Below are 15,241 nucleotides of genomic sequence, written 5' to 3'. Positions count from 1 at the left end.
TGTGATCTGACTTAAGTGTTCAAAGGATCACTTTGGTCGCTGTGTTGAGCAGAATCTGTAGGAGTCCAAGAACAGACACAGGAAGGATACGATGTGGAGCTATTCCCATAACCTTTGGGAGAGAGAGCTGCGTGGACCAGGGTGGCAGGAACTAGCTGGAACAAAGCGAGTGGGGTATGCTGACGGATTGGGTATAGAGAATGAAGAGAAGAGCCAAGGTGGCCTCCAGGTTTTGGGCTTCAGCAAAGATAAGGATGCGATTGCTATTTCACGAAACGGGGGGAGAGACTGTGGGAAGAATAGGATTTGTAGGTAGATTTCAGAAACTGAGTTTTGAGAATGCTACATTTTGTGTGTGAATGAGAGTGGTTTAGAGGTAAGTTTTTGATACTTACTAAGGAGTAAGATGGTATAAGATCATGAGGTTGGGTGAGATCACCAAGATCTGAGAAGAGAGAAGAGCAGTGGCGAACAGACTGAGCCTTAGCTCGTTCCATTCTTGAGGGGTCGAGAAACCAGCCAGAGACCAGAGGTGCCACCAGTGCGGTAGGTAAGTGGCCCGTGGGGACGCCTAGAAGAAGCCTAGGGAAGAAGGTGCTCCCAGGAGGGTGGAGCGATCAGCTGTATCAGATGTTGCTGATAAGTCAGGTAAACCGAAGACGGAGAAGTGCCCATTGGACTCAGAAATGTGGAGGTCATTGGTGACATTGACAGGTGGTAAAGTGTTCGGGATGAAAGCCTGATTGGCGTGCGTTTGAGAAAAGTCAGAGACGAGGAGTCAGAGACAGCAAATAAAACTCTAAAAGGAAGGGAGCTCAGAGAAAAGGTATAGTATATGGGAGGGAAGATGGAGCCAGGGGAGAGTTGGTTTTATCAGATGGGAGAAATGAACGCATCGTTGTATGCTGATAGGAATGTGCCGGTAAAGAGGAAAAAATAAATGGCATAGAAGAAAGAGGGGAGAAGAGCTGAATCATTCCTTCTATAGAACTGACACGCTAACCACTGAGTGACACTAGCCAGGGCTTTGAGTGTTTCTTGTATGTGCTCTGGCTGGAGATAGAACCTGGTATTATTATTTATTAATTACTGTATTGTTTTCCATATGAATAATTGTAAACCAACTTTTGCCCACCCTAACCCTAAACACCCCCCACCCCCGTCCTGTCCTCCTCCTCCTCCCTCCGTCCCTGTTAAAGGGAGGTGGTACAGTGCTATGGCTACAAGTGTTTGGGGAACTGGAAAAGCCTCCGTTTTAACATCGCTGCAACTCGCTAACTGACCAGTGAGCCTCTTTAAGCCTCAGTCTCCTGACCTGGAGGAGGAGGGAGAGATAGAAACCTCAATGATGAGAGGGAATCACTGATCAGCTGCCTCATGCATACCCCCCACTGGGATTGAGCCCACAACCCGGACATGTGCCCTTGACCGGAATCAAACCTGGACCCTTCAGTCCACAGTCCGACGCTCTATCCATTGAGCCAAATCAGCTAGGGCCTAAGATACGTTTCTTAAACATCCTTTGGCCCTGTGAGTCTCACATTTGAAAGCTCTGGCTTCCCCCTACCCACAGAAACGCTCTAGGATCGCTTATGATCTGGCCACTGCTCCTTGTCAGTGCTGGTCGCTGAGGCAGCTCTCTCCCGCCTCCCCTGAAGCTGCACTTGTTTGTCAGGTAAACACAACTGTGTACCTGGGTGTTTGATTTGCTGATCCCTCTGCCCTTTTGAGACCCAGTTCAACTGTCACCTCTGACTTTGTCCTGCCCTCGCCTTACCCCAGATGCTCCCTTCCCAGGCCCAACAGCAATTCGTGCCGTAGTGCTCACAACGTTAATGTCTGTTTCCCCTGCTGGACAGTGAGTCCTGAGATCGCTGACTCCCACTTGTATCTCCACACCTAACCTGTGATTTTGTAACATATTTTTAATTGCCTGCTACAGGCTTACTTGGAAAGAATAAATATTCTATACTATAAATAGTGGGGGAAATTACTTATGTAGTCTGGTTTCTTTGTGTGAAAAGAAAGTGTGTCTATGTCTGTCTGTCTGTCTGACATCCCGTATTCTCACTGCCATGCCCACCCCCAACCTGAAAAGCACCTTCCCCTTCGAGTAGCAGCTTAAATCCTCCTGGGAGCCTTTCCTGGCTCTTCCTGTAGAGTGGGCCCAGCTCCTCCGTGGTTCTCAGTGCCTTGCGATAGGTCTTTGCTAGGGCCTAGAGCAGTGATGGCGAACCTATGACACGTGTCAGAAGTGACAGGCGAACTCATTTTTTTGGTTGATTTTTCTATAAATCTTGGCTTTACTATGGTTGCAAATATCAAAAAATTTCTATATGTGACACGGCACCAGAGTTAAGTTAGGGTTTTTCAAAATGCTGACACGCCGAGCTCAAAAGGTTCGCCATCACTGCCCTAGGGTCTTTTCTACTGAGTTACAGTGAACAGATGGAGATCCTGTCCCCCCAGGAGACCGTTGGCACCACGATGGCAGGGACCCTGTCCTTTCGTGGAAGCATGCCTGACCCCAGCTCATTGCTACCTCATTGTAAAGGCTGAATACATTTTGAATAAAGGAATTTATAAGGACAGATTTTTAAAAATAGATATGCTAATGAAGTAAATGGAGAGTTCTCGCAACTCTTTCTTCTTTAAGGCCCTTGTCATGTCAGCTTTATAATCTTGTAATCTTCCAGAAAAAAGGCCAAAGGTTGATTAGAGGAAAAGTAGCAGAAATACTTGTATCTATTTGTAATCTTTTTTTTTTTTTTTTTTGCTAGACTTAGGTTAAGATGTATCTGTTTTGCAAATATTTTTACAGAAATATGCCTGTTACCTAAGAAAATATTACGTATTTTTTGAAACGTTAAGAAACAACAACAACACTTGAACTTTGAATTCTTTTCCTTCTAGCTTGGGATGTGGTCATGTCAGCCAGACTTCTCCATGCCCTGGCCGGATCTCTCTGCGTTTTATCAAAAGCATGTCAGCGCCAAAGACTGGTTCATCGAACAGGAAAACCACTTAAGGAACTTGAGAGTGCAGCACGCGGCGCCCTGGCGAGAAGTCAGACCTTGGATTTGTTCTTTCCTGATACCGTAGCCAGTGGTTTGAAAGAGTCCCGGGTCCTGGAAATGAACCCGAACGCATCAAACACAAGCATGTTCTCTGCATCCAGCACTGCACGTTGCCACGGTGAACAAGCGCGCCTCCCCACCAGGAAGTCTCTGGGCCCGCACCGGATGACTCACAAACCAAATGGATTAGGTCCTAAGTGGTTTATAAAAATCATCGAGAGGCATTGCTCATCCACGTCAACAGAAACGCTGGTTCCTAAACAAGACTTTCCGCAGATCAAGAGATCACTAAAAGCTTCGAGGACCCGGCAACCGTCCAGGACCAACCTTCCGGTTCTGTCCGTGAACGAGGTAAAAACATGATGGGGGCCTTCGGTTGAGGAATAATCGCTCCCTCTCTAGGCTAGCATGGATCGCACACCAGCTCAGCAATTTTTTCATCAAGATCTTTGCCAAAGAGTAAAACTTACTATATTCAAAGGGAATCAAAATCTTAATGTTAAGAATTATTGAGTCAGCCCTGACCGGTTTGGCTCAGTGGCTAGAGCGTCGACCTGTGGACTGAAGAGTCCCAGGTTAGATTCCGGTCAAGAGCATCTACCTTGGTTGCGGGCACATCCCCAGTGGCGGGTGTGCAAGAGGCAGATAATCGGTGTTTCTCTCTCATCGATGTTTCTGACTCTCTGTCCCTCTCCCTTCCTCTCTGTAAAAAATCAATATAATATTTTAAAAAAAGAATTAGTGAGACATATAAAGACAAACTATAGGTGATTAAATGTACAAATATAGTTTACGAAAGGCTTAGTTATTGGCCTAAGGAAATTTTGCAAAAGAAGACTAGTGCCAGGATTCTTGTTCCAGCATCTAGAAGGATTCAGGAAATCTGGAGAAGGGCTGTGTATAACTTAAATAAGAGTCCAGAGACAAAACATAATTTTGAAAGGCAGGGAGTCAGAGAAGACTTAGTTAAGTGAACTAAGTTCTCTTCGTCTCAGGACCCCTTGCTTTTTATTAGCACAATTTGTCTTAAGGAGAGGTAGATATATAGACTTCAAAGGGTAGGGTTAGGTACAGAATCCATTGTCAGATTGGAAGAATTTGCCTATGGCTGTTCAGGTGTTTGGCCAGTAGGAGGCAATAACATGTAGATGAAGATGCCCTGAGCTGTCTGGCAGCCCACAATCATCCCTTTTCAGTTTTGGAGAAATGCCTTTAGCCATTCCCAACAGGCGACAGCATATGTGACTCAGCCCTTGTTGAGTCCCCAAGTTCGATCAACCTTTTGATGAAACTCTTGCAATTATGACATACTGGAATTGGCTTCCAGGCAGACTAGTATTAAATGCAGTCTAGCAATGGTCCCCTAAAAAAACACCCATTTAAAAAAAATCAAACTGAAGGAATTCTTTATTCAATTAGGAATAATTTTTTTAGTAGCTGTGCAGACAGATAAGCATTCATTAGTCCATGGGACTGCATGGGTGGGGTGGGGTGGGGTGGTGAGATGACGTGGCAAGGTCAAATCAAAAGGCAGGGGGAAGGTTTTTGCTTTTTTATTCTTTGAAGGTTGAAGGGGTATTTTTGTTCACTATTACAAGGTATATGGGAATTTCTCAGCTATAATCACATTTCCCATCTAAATGGGAAATATTTAGAGTCAGGATCAAGCCCTTTGTTAACCTTCCTATCTTGCATAATACCTAGAACTGTGCCTTGTACTTATAAATGTTTATTAAGTTGGGAAGGATGGGAAAGAGGCAAAGGAATTTTTTCTATGTCTGTATTCCTCATCATCAAAAAAATAGGAATGTGGCCCTGCAGGTGGCTCAGGTGATTGAGGGTTTGATCTCTGGTCAGGTGTGCGGGAGGAAACAACCAATCAATGTCAATGTCTCTCTCTCTCTCCCCCTCCTTCTCCCCCACCCCCCTCCTCACCCTCTAAAAATCAATAATAACATATCCTTGGGTGAGGTTTTCTTTATTTTTAAAGGAATGTAGAATATTTAAAACTTGATCAGGCCTGCTGAATCTATCAGAAAACAGGTTAGAATGTCTGTCTGAACATCTCAATTCTGAGTGGACCCTAAGCATGTTTAATTTTGTTGTGTGTTTCTTTTAAGTATATTTTTATGATTTCAGAGAGGAAGGCAGGGGGAGAGAGAGATAGAAACATCAATGACGAGAGAGAATCATTGATCAGCTGCCTCCTGCATTCCCCTACTGGGGATCGAGCCCACAACCAGGGCATGTGCCCTTGACCGGAATCGAAACTGGGATCTGTCAGTCCGCAGGCCGATGCTCTATCCACTGAGCCAAACCAGCTAGGGCGTGTTGTGATTTTTTACTGGGCTGTTGGCTTCCTTTGAAAAGATCTACAGACCCTCATTACTGACCTTCAGATTATGAAGTTAGGCATCGACGAATAATTTTCGTTTTGGATTCTGCTTTTGTTTAAATTCTTGTATGGCCCCTCTGAACCCAGTATATAAAGGATGGAAGCGCTCCGTGTGAACTTCTCTCATTCCTTCTTCCTAGCTCCTGATGTTTTATTATATCATTCAGCTTTGTGATAGTCCAGGAAATCCAGTATCTAAGTGACTGAGATTAATTTAAGCATAAAAACCCCAATTCATGGCAGATACAAAAAGAGGAAGATGAACTCCCTTTTTTCTTTTGTTCTGTTGAGCAGCATAGAGCAGAAGCAGGTTTCTTGTGAAGATCCTGACAAGGTCAAAGATGTTTCTTTTTTTGTTGTTGTCAGTTATAAAACGTCAAAGAGGCATTACTTCTCTGGGCTAGCCTTAGATTCGGGAGCAATTATCCTGAATTCCATCTTTTTATTTTTCTGTAGGACTTTTCTTCTGTTTCAAAGAAAGGATTTGAAGTAGATTTTTCAAAATTTAATACAGTGTCAAGTGAGGTAATAAAAGCATTACATTTACAATAGAGCAAACAATTGACATGAACAGAGAAATAAAGATTATCAAGTACTTGGTATGACTAATTCATTAGTTCTGCAAAGCCCAATGATTAAAGAAAGGAGGAAATCCTCCTGAGTTATATATTTCTTGTTGTCTAACAGAGAAAAAAAGAAAGACATAAAAATGTCTTACGAGAAATTAGTTCCTCTATCACCAAATGTTGGGAGTCATTTATAGCCCAGGGCCTCATGTAGGAGAGATTATCTATGTATATAAAAGCCTACTATGTTAACTGTCTGACCGAGCGGTCAACCAACCAGTCACTGTGACATGCACTGACCACCAGGGGGCAGATGCTCCAACCGGTAGGTTAGCTTGCTGCTGGGGTCCGGCCAATTGGGACAGGGCCAGACACATCCTGGAGTCCTCCTGCGGTCCCTCCCGCGGTTCCTCCCCAGCCACCGGTCCCAATCGGCCCTCAAAGGGACTGGGCAAGATGGCCCTGAGCGACCCAGATCGCCAGCCAGGCAGAGGGACCCCATCCTGCATGAATTTCGTGCACCGGGCCTCTAATGTAACAGAATTGATGTGACTTCAGTTAGGGTTTTGCAAAAACAGAAACAATGGTCTCTAAAGCACAGGAAAATAATAGAAAAACTTGCATTTCTGAAAGCATTTCTAAAGTGATTGAAATAATATAATTTTGGAACATTGCTTTCTGATCTTTTCGTAGGTGACCGTAGTCTTGAGATGTGAGTAGGATCTGGCCCTGGGCTGAAGGTTGGCTTTTATCTTCCCCAAGTGCAGCGCCACTTGTCTCCTTCATGGAGCGCTAGCCCTTTCTGCCCCTCTGGACCGACCGAGACAGGAGGGCCTCTCTTTTGTACCAGAAATCGGGTGGGATTTGTCTCGGTCCCCGAGTGCTCCTGAGCTCGCCCACTTTCTCTGCCACACGGCATGGGCATGCACTTGGCATTGGCAGAGTGAGGTTCATCACCTTCTCTGTCGGAATCAGCTCTGCCTGGTCTCATTGGCAGAGATCATGACCTACTGAGATATCAACCCCCATCCCGTTGGCTCATCATTTATCATGGCGACCACAGTGCTGCTGGCATGTCCTGTCTTTAGGAGCAGGATGCAGAGCATAAGGACCCCTGAGCTACATGGAGCCCGCCTGTGCAGGGAGTGCTGGAATGCCCGGGCGTGGTCTCAGCCCAACACCACAGTGTATTGTAAACTTAACTAATGGGTTGTTACTTTTTTTATTTCTATAGAAGAAATGAGCAGTGAAACCACTTTTTTTATTCTTTTAAAGAGAGAGGAAGGGGGGGGAGAGAGAGAGAGAGGAGAGAGAGAGAGAGAGAGAGAGAGAGAGAGAGAGAGAGAGAAACAGAAACATCTATCAGTTGCCTCCCACGTGTGCACCAACGAGGGATCAAACCTGCAACCTGGGTATGCGCTGTGACTGGGAATCGAACCCACAACCTTTTGGTATATACTAGTAGATTGTTAATTTTTTAAAAAATATTATTTTATTGATTTTTTACAGAGAGGAAGGGAAAGGAACAGAGAATTAGAAACATCGATGAGAGAAACATCGATCAGCTGCCTCCTGCACAACCCCTACTGGGGATGTGCCCGCAACCAAGGTACATGCCCTTGACCGAAATCAAACCTGGGACCCTTCAGTCTGGAGGCCGATGCTCTAGCCACTGAGCCAAACCGGTTAGGGCTGTTAATTTTTTTTTAATGAAGTAGAATATGGAAAGTATCAGAATGCATTACAAGTGGTAAAGGTGAAAAATATTGTTTAGGGAAACGGTATCAGTTGCTGGTGTGTGCATATGCGCATATATCTGCTGTGTATGTGAAAGGACTTCTCGCCATAGATTGCAGTCAAAAAGCTTGAAAGCTAAAGCATTGTAACAGTAACGTAAAATGTACCTGTTTAATGAGCTTCACCTACAATCTGTACATATCAGGAAAGACATGCATTTCCCCCTTACGGTAGGGAAGCAGCATTGCTGTAATGTGCTAATGTTCTTCAGGAACAGAATGTGAACAAAATAAACTTTCCTTTTTAAGACAAGTGTCTCATCAGAGCGTGTGATGCTAAAACAGGAGTCATGTATAGCTTTCTAGCCCCATCTGCTGGAACGTGTTTTCTGTGGCCAGGAAAAAAAACAACCACCCATAACCGAAAGTGCTGTGGTTTTCTTGGCTTTCGGTTGCTTTGTTTTTAACATTTTAAAATAGGAAGGCCTAAATTTAGGTCTTAAATCCAAGAACTATTTTTGGTTGGTTTGGCACATTTATTTAAGAGCAAGTTGTTGACCCCATTTTAAAACCTGAAATTTGTACTATGTGTGTGTATGTATAAAGTGCTTACTAAATAAGGATTCATTATAAAAATTAAGTAATAGACATATATGAAAATGAAAGCTTTGCACAAAGTAGTAACACTTTGAATTAATAGGAGGAAATGCAAAATCAGGACACTTCATAATTCTCTTTCCTTTTACCAAATAGATTTAAATACAGTCTTGCAATTTAAGAGCAAAGGGGAAAAAAAAAGTCTACCAAGTCAGACTGAAAAACTTTGTGCGTCACTTATTAGTAGAAGAAGCCAAAAGTTAAACAGAGATTCGGGTTAAGGAGCACACGGAAAGCAGTGCGGCAGCCACGTACGCCGTGTGATACTGGCTAGAACTTTTAGCCAAACTAAATGGGACCCAGGAGAGAAGGACACGGGACAGTCTTTAGGGAATCTGCAGAGAAGGCCCTTGGATTGGCTAAGGGAAAACAGGTTGTGTTTTAAAATGTATTTATAATCTGACTCTTTGGAGCTCAGAATAAATGTTCTCCTGGAAATGGTGATGAAATGCTTTGCCTTGCCCCATTTTTGAGAGTGCAAAAGAGTGAACATTTTCAGCACAGACGGGCCTGGCCAGCACCAAACGGGGGTGACGTAGACGAGACAGCAGGGAGTGGGAGGCTGTGTGGGCCGGGGGACCCGCCCCTCCTTAACCCTAGTCGATTATTGCCAGTTCTTCCGCATGAACAAAAGATGGTGGAAATCTGGATTTTGTGTAAAATTGTAATTTATTGTTGATGGGAGAATGGAAGGAATTAATATACTCCTTTTCTTGAATTTCATACCAGGGCTGGAACAGAAAAGGAAAGACTTTAGGAGCTGAGATGAATGAGTCCCAGGAATAACTTGATTTAGTGACTCACCTCTTCTGATCAGTGATGGGCTAAAGCCCCATATATATCAAAGGAATAGAATCACTCGTTCTGATCAGTAGATATTAATACAGAAAGTTAGGAATATGTGAATGTTCAGATGTAATTTACTTGATAAACTTTTTAACCTCCCATAAATTTTGGTGGTTTAATAACTAAGAAATGTTGAGCATTTGTGCCAGTCAGGGTTCTAAGTAGTGGACATTGATCACCTTGTTTAAACTTCACAACAACCCTAAAAGGCAGGCATTATTATTATCTTGATTTTTAAAAATTAATCAAATCCTGTGCCTGAACTCTTAGCACCTGTGCCAATAGCTTTTAACTTTATTGAACTCGTCCCGAAGTGAGAAACGTATTTTATATTATATATACATAGTGACCCTGTATACATACTTAGACATGTCTAAGTGACAGAAAACTTCACCAAATAAAATGCATCCTTACTATGAATAATGTACTCTAATATTTTCTATTTTATTCTGTTTAGTTTTGTTTTCCAGCTGGTTTGGGCCACTAAACTGATACCAGGATGCACTATGGGTTGTGACTGACAGTTTGAGAAAAACACTGCACTGGACCGTCTTCATGTGTGTCCTGTTCAGACACAAGTCATGAATGTTTACGTGTGCACACGGACGAGACGGTGCAGGAACCAAACCCGGTGCATTCTCAGATATATGAAACGTTGTGCTTAATATTAACCAGAGTCAAAGATCTACAATTCCTTTGTAGATTTCAAATCTCTGCTGTACAGGCTAGTGACAGGTTATTAAATGATCTTAAATAATGTGGCTGTGAGTAAGAGTCATCGGAACTCGGGGTTGGAGAGACTTTTTGAATAGCTTGTCATCCAATAAGTAAATAAATAGCGTGTCACCCAGGCACCCATATGATGCGAAGTCCTCCATATCTTCGCTCACTCTGTGCCTGAACTCCCAGTAGGGGAGCGGCTTCCCTCTCAGGATAGCCATCCGCTGTCTTGGCTGGCAGGAGCAAGTTCTCTCATACACTCAGCAGCAACCTGTCTGCCTACTGCCCTTCCTCCTCCTCTTTCATACACCCTTTGTATGAGTCTTTGAGATGTTTGGAAAAACACTAGCTTTGCAAGATGGAGCCTGTAAGGTGACAGCACCCATTGCAGACACTTCGGCCGCCGGGTGACCCCTGTCATGCTAATCTCGCCAAAACAGGGCCTGATGCACTGCACGGCGTTTGCAACTGCGGATGAGTATCACCTGGGCGCGCTCTCGCAAGACCTGGCCTCCCAAGGATATGTGGAAGTGACAAGCCTGCCTAGAGGTACATCTCCGTGAGCCTGGGGCCAAGTATGTCCAAATGCATTAGGAAATGCTTTTCCTCTGATACTGTCTTAAGTCTGCACTTGCTTCAGTTTCATTTTCTATTTAAAGGGTTGCATCACAAAAGTGGTGGTTGAACCTCTTCATACAAACAACATACAAAGATAAGAAATTAGAATGTAGTTTATGGGAGCTCAGTTCTCAGATTAAAATCAAAAAGACCTGTTATGCTGCACAGCCTCACTAGCACCTTGGATGATGAAGGCCATGGCAGTTCATTGCTGTTGCATTAAAATGTTACTTTTGTGTTACTGCAGAATCAGATTGATAGAGATGTTGGGGAAAGCCTTTAAAGAAAAATTTACCATATAATCCAAGACTTTAAAGCTAAGGAAATGAGCTAAAAGATGAACACAATATTAAAATAACCTTAACCGACGATATTAGACTACTGTCAGGAAGGATTTTTGAGAAAATAGCCTGCCCTATATTAAAAAAATAAGTAACTTGGAACACTTTGATGGAAATTCATGAATTTACCTCAAAGTAGCAAAACTGGTAGGTTGAAAACCCCCTGCTACAGAGAAAGTTCTTACAGGAATTCTCACATGAAGTAGTCCAAATATCATTATGCTTTCTCAGCCTTGATGATCTGAACAGATTGTTTGTTCTATTTGATGGCAAAAACAGGCATAATTGACTTGGAAAAACGGAGCTCTGTCCAGGGCCCCTAAAGCGGAAAGTCACCCTTGGCCGCCGGGCAGGGCGGCCTGGGCGCTGCACACCGGGGCTGCTTGCACCTCAATTTATGCTGCTCGGCTACAGGTGAACTTTGCCCTCTGTAGGGTTTAGGGAAGTTAGAGTTCACCCAAAAAGGTGGTTTAGGGTTTGGTCCCTATCTGAATTCCCTAGCTTCTAGCAGAAATTCTGAAACTTTGAAGATCCTAATTTGAGGTTAAGAAATTATATAACTTTTTACATATTAATATTATGTATTAATTGATATATTAATATATTCATAACTTATAGAATATTATATATTTGTAACAACTTATGGATGAGTATTTGTATATTGATATTTATTTAATATTTAAAAGGTTAAAATATTTCAACGTTACAGGTGACCATGGTGGTAGTTCTCATAATTAACTTTGAAATGGTCAGTAGCTTTGTTTCTGTATATTTTTTTTACTCTCAATTTACACAGTATCATTTAAAATTCAGGAAGATTAGTCGTTTGAGAATTATATTATTAATATATAAAATTATAAATAAAATGGTATTTAAAGGATGAGAATATATAAATGGTTCATCACATTTTATTTTAAATTAATTTTGTAGAAAGAAGTTTATTTCTTGAGCATTAGTTGTATTGAAACTAAGACTTGAATAATAATTAACTGGACTAGTGATTACTGAATCAAAATGGGTATGAATGAGCAGTTTTAAATAGCACTAATAGTTTCACAGGTTATTGAATGTTTTGTGAAAGTCATGTCCTACGGCCTTTTCCTGTTCATGGAACATTTTCAGAAAACCTTAGTAGGAAGATGGACAGCGTGTTAATAGAGTGCTTAATCGTGTATGAAGAAATGACCATGAGTTCTTGATTAAACGTTTATAGGTGCCTTTTAAACCTTGTGTCACCTCGAGACATAGCTTTTCAGTCATTTATTTTAAATCACAGATGCAGCCAATATTTTGGTGATGGGTGTGGAAAACTCTGCAAAAGAAGGTGATCCTGGAACAATATTCTTCTTCAGGTAAGACAAGAAAGAACCCCACTGGGAGGTGGATGCGTGGGCAGGTAATGTGGCCTCCCCTCCCCTCTCGTAGTGAGTTTGTGGTTTAAATGTATCCTTTGATTCTTATTATATCCAGGAGGGTTTGTCAGTTTTAGGAATCTTCTGGTAAATCCTCCTGTAAAATAATTTTTAAAAGCAGTAAGTAGCCCTGTCCGGTTTGGCTCAGTGGATAGAGCATCGGCCTGCGGACTCAAGGGTCCCAGGTTCGATTCCGGTCAAGGGCATGTACCTTGGTTGCGGGCACATACCCAGTGGGGAGTGTGCAGGAGGCAGCTGATCGATGTTTCTCTCTCATCGATGTTTCTAACTCTCTAACCCTCTCCCTTCCTCTCTGTAAGAAATCAATAAAATTTATTAAAAGCAGTAAATAATCTTCCCCTGCCTTGCCTCTTTAAGTCTGGATTTGCATTTACTAAGTAAGGTAAAGCATCCGTTTTCCATTCATCTTCAGGCCCCTTACATATCAGCCTCTGGCTGCCTGCCCTGCTGCCTTTTCTTCCTTTTCTTCCTCCCTCTGCAGCTCTTTAACTGATGTTTTAGCCACTTTACCTGTCCGGACACTTTCACTGCGACCTGGCGCACACTCACTCCATTACTGAAAGGTTGCTTTAATGTCAAACACTGCCAAGTGGCTGAGGGGAAGGGTAACGATCGTGTAAACCACTTAGAATAATTTCATACTACCCTCCCAACATTTGAGGAAGGTCCATTATTCCCATATTGCAGCTGAGGAGACAGGGGAGGGGGCAGGGGGAGTGTCAGGGGAATGAAGTGAGTTATCCACAATCAGGGGACTTACAAGTGGCAGAACAGAAACATGGAGCATCCGGAAGAACCCAGACTTTGGTAAAGGCTTTGTGGTCTTCATCCTTGTAGTTCAGGGTAGGGAGCCCTTTTTCTGCCACGGGTCATTTGGATATTTATAATATCATTCTCGGGCCATACAAAATTAGCAACTGAAAAATCAGCCTCCTGTATTTGGTCAAACAATTAACTCACCCGTAATGCCTCGGGGCCAGATCAGATGATTTTGTGGGCCTTGTAGGGCCTGAGCCAGACGTTGCCCCCTGTGTGGTTGATGATAACTGGAAGCCCTATCATTGCCTCTGTCCATGACTCATCTTTTGATGTTACTTTGAAGATAATTCAGAGTTCAGCGTGTAGTCCCAGTAGACTAGTGGGAGGAATTTGAATTCTGAGGTCAGTGCCGTCCGTTAGAAGTATAATGCCAGCCACAAACACAAGCTTCATGTGTAGTGATGCATGTTCTAATAGCCACATTTTTTAAAGTTAAAAAGAAGATGAATTTAATTTTGAATAACACTAATAAGATCATATAATGCCTGAAATTAAATTTAGTAGTGTATTTTATTTAACTCAGCATACCTCAAATATCATCATTTCAACATGTAATCAATCAATAATTAATGACATTTTACATTATTTCTTTCCCCTAAGCGTACGGCAGGATAATTTTAAATTTTTGCAACTGTAGTTTACATTCAGTATTACTTTGTATTAGTTCCCGGTGTGTGACATTTTACATTCTTCTCTGCATACCGAGTCTTTGAAACCTGGTGTGTCTCACAGTGCAGCATCTCTCGGTTTGGATCAGGTCTGTGTCAAGTGCTCATAGCCACAGCCCAGCTCCAGACGGAGGGTGCACCGTGCCCGGGGCCTCTCGTGTGCCTGACAGTGACCCTCTGAATGACTGCTCTGGCTGTGGCTTTAAATGCCTCTCAGATCCGTGTCCTGAGACTCTGTGCTGGCCTTCCGCAACAACTTCCTCCCTGGTCTCCTGTCTCCTCACCCCACCAGTCTGTGTGCCTGTCACAGGCAGGATAATTTTTCAATAGGTCTTTCTGGTCACTACCCTCTCCTGCTTAAAGTTCTATGGAATTTGACTCAACTTATCAAAGCACAAAGTTCCTCCCTGCCTCCACCCTGATTGCCCACTACTGCCCCACCTCCACAGCCATGCAAACCTACTAGCTGTTCTGAGAGGGTGCCCGTCCCTCCCACCTTCTCCCTGAGCCCAGGGTGTGCCCTCTGCTGGTTGCCTCCTCTCCTCTCCTGTGGCTGGCTTGCTGGTCCTTCGGGAACTGTCCATCCGGTGCGCATCCAGGTATATGCTGCTTAATTCTGTCAGAGCACTGGTCACACGCGGTTGTAATGGGCTGTCTAGGATCAGTCCTGTTGTAATGGGCAGTCCAGGATCAGTCTTTCCAGATTGGGCGTTCTGTGAGGATAGGAACTAGGCCATCCTCATCTTTTAGCCCAGATGCTAAGTGCATTGCTTAAGAAATTTCTGAAGGCTGCTAGGGGGTCAGGATATTTTACCTTCCTTCCTCCTCCAGGGCAATAACCCAGAGCCATAACTCCTATTTTTTTAATATATTTTATTGATTTTTCACAGAGAGGAAGGGAGCTGGATAGAGAGTTAGGAACTTCAATGAGAGAGAAACATCTATCAGCTGCCTCCTGCACACTCCCTACTGGGGATGTGCCCACAACCAAGGTACATGCCCTCGACCGGAACCGAACCTGGGACCCTTCAGTCTGCAGGCCGATTGCCTATCCACTGAGCCAAACCAGTCAGGGCATAACTCCGTTTTTTATGTACTGCTTAAACAGCTCCACACGCAGACTGCAGAAATCAAAACAAGTTGTTTATAGCTTTAGGCCTTAAATTCTGTCAGAGCCAGAATTGGATTCCGAGGCTCCTGCGGCTTCCTTGTCTTTCTGCCACAAGCACTGAGGATGGGGGCCTCGCTCCCCAGGTGCCTGTGCCCCCTGAGGCTTTCATCCATCTCAGTCTCTTCAGCCCACAGCTATGAAGCATGGCCCTCTATTCCTTTCCTGTAGCAGAATCTGTAGGACAGCTAAAACGA

General features: G+C 43.4%; 1 protein-coding gene across 1 annotated transcript in view; it reads left to right on the top strand.

Annotated features, from left to right (window-relative positions):
- RMND1 (required for meiotic nuclear division 1 homolog) overlaps positions 1 to 15,241 on the top strand; it is a 31,460-nt gene that overhangs the window by 2,202 nt on the left and 14,017 nt on the right. The window contains exons 2-4 of the mRNA XM_081093675.1: positions 2,914 to 3,428; positions 10,438 to 10,546; positions 12,233 to 12,308. Coding sequence (XP_080949801.1) covers positions 2,928 to 3,428; positions 10,438 to 10,546; positions 12,233 to 12,308 — 686 coding nt within the window. The 5' untranslated portion in view covers positions 2,914 to 2,927. The remainder of the gene's footprint in view (positions 1 to 2,913; positions 3,429 to 10,437; positions 10,547 to 12,232; positions 12,309 to 15,241) is intronic.

This window comes from Myotis nattereri, assembly GCF_964212035.1.
Source record: "Myotis nattereri genome assembly, chromosome: 6".
NCBI lineage: Eukaryota > Metazoa > Chordata > Mammalia > Chiroptera > Vespertilionidae > Myotis > Myotis nattereri.
This window is presented reverse-complemented; position numbering and strand designations above follow the sequence as displayed.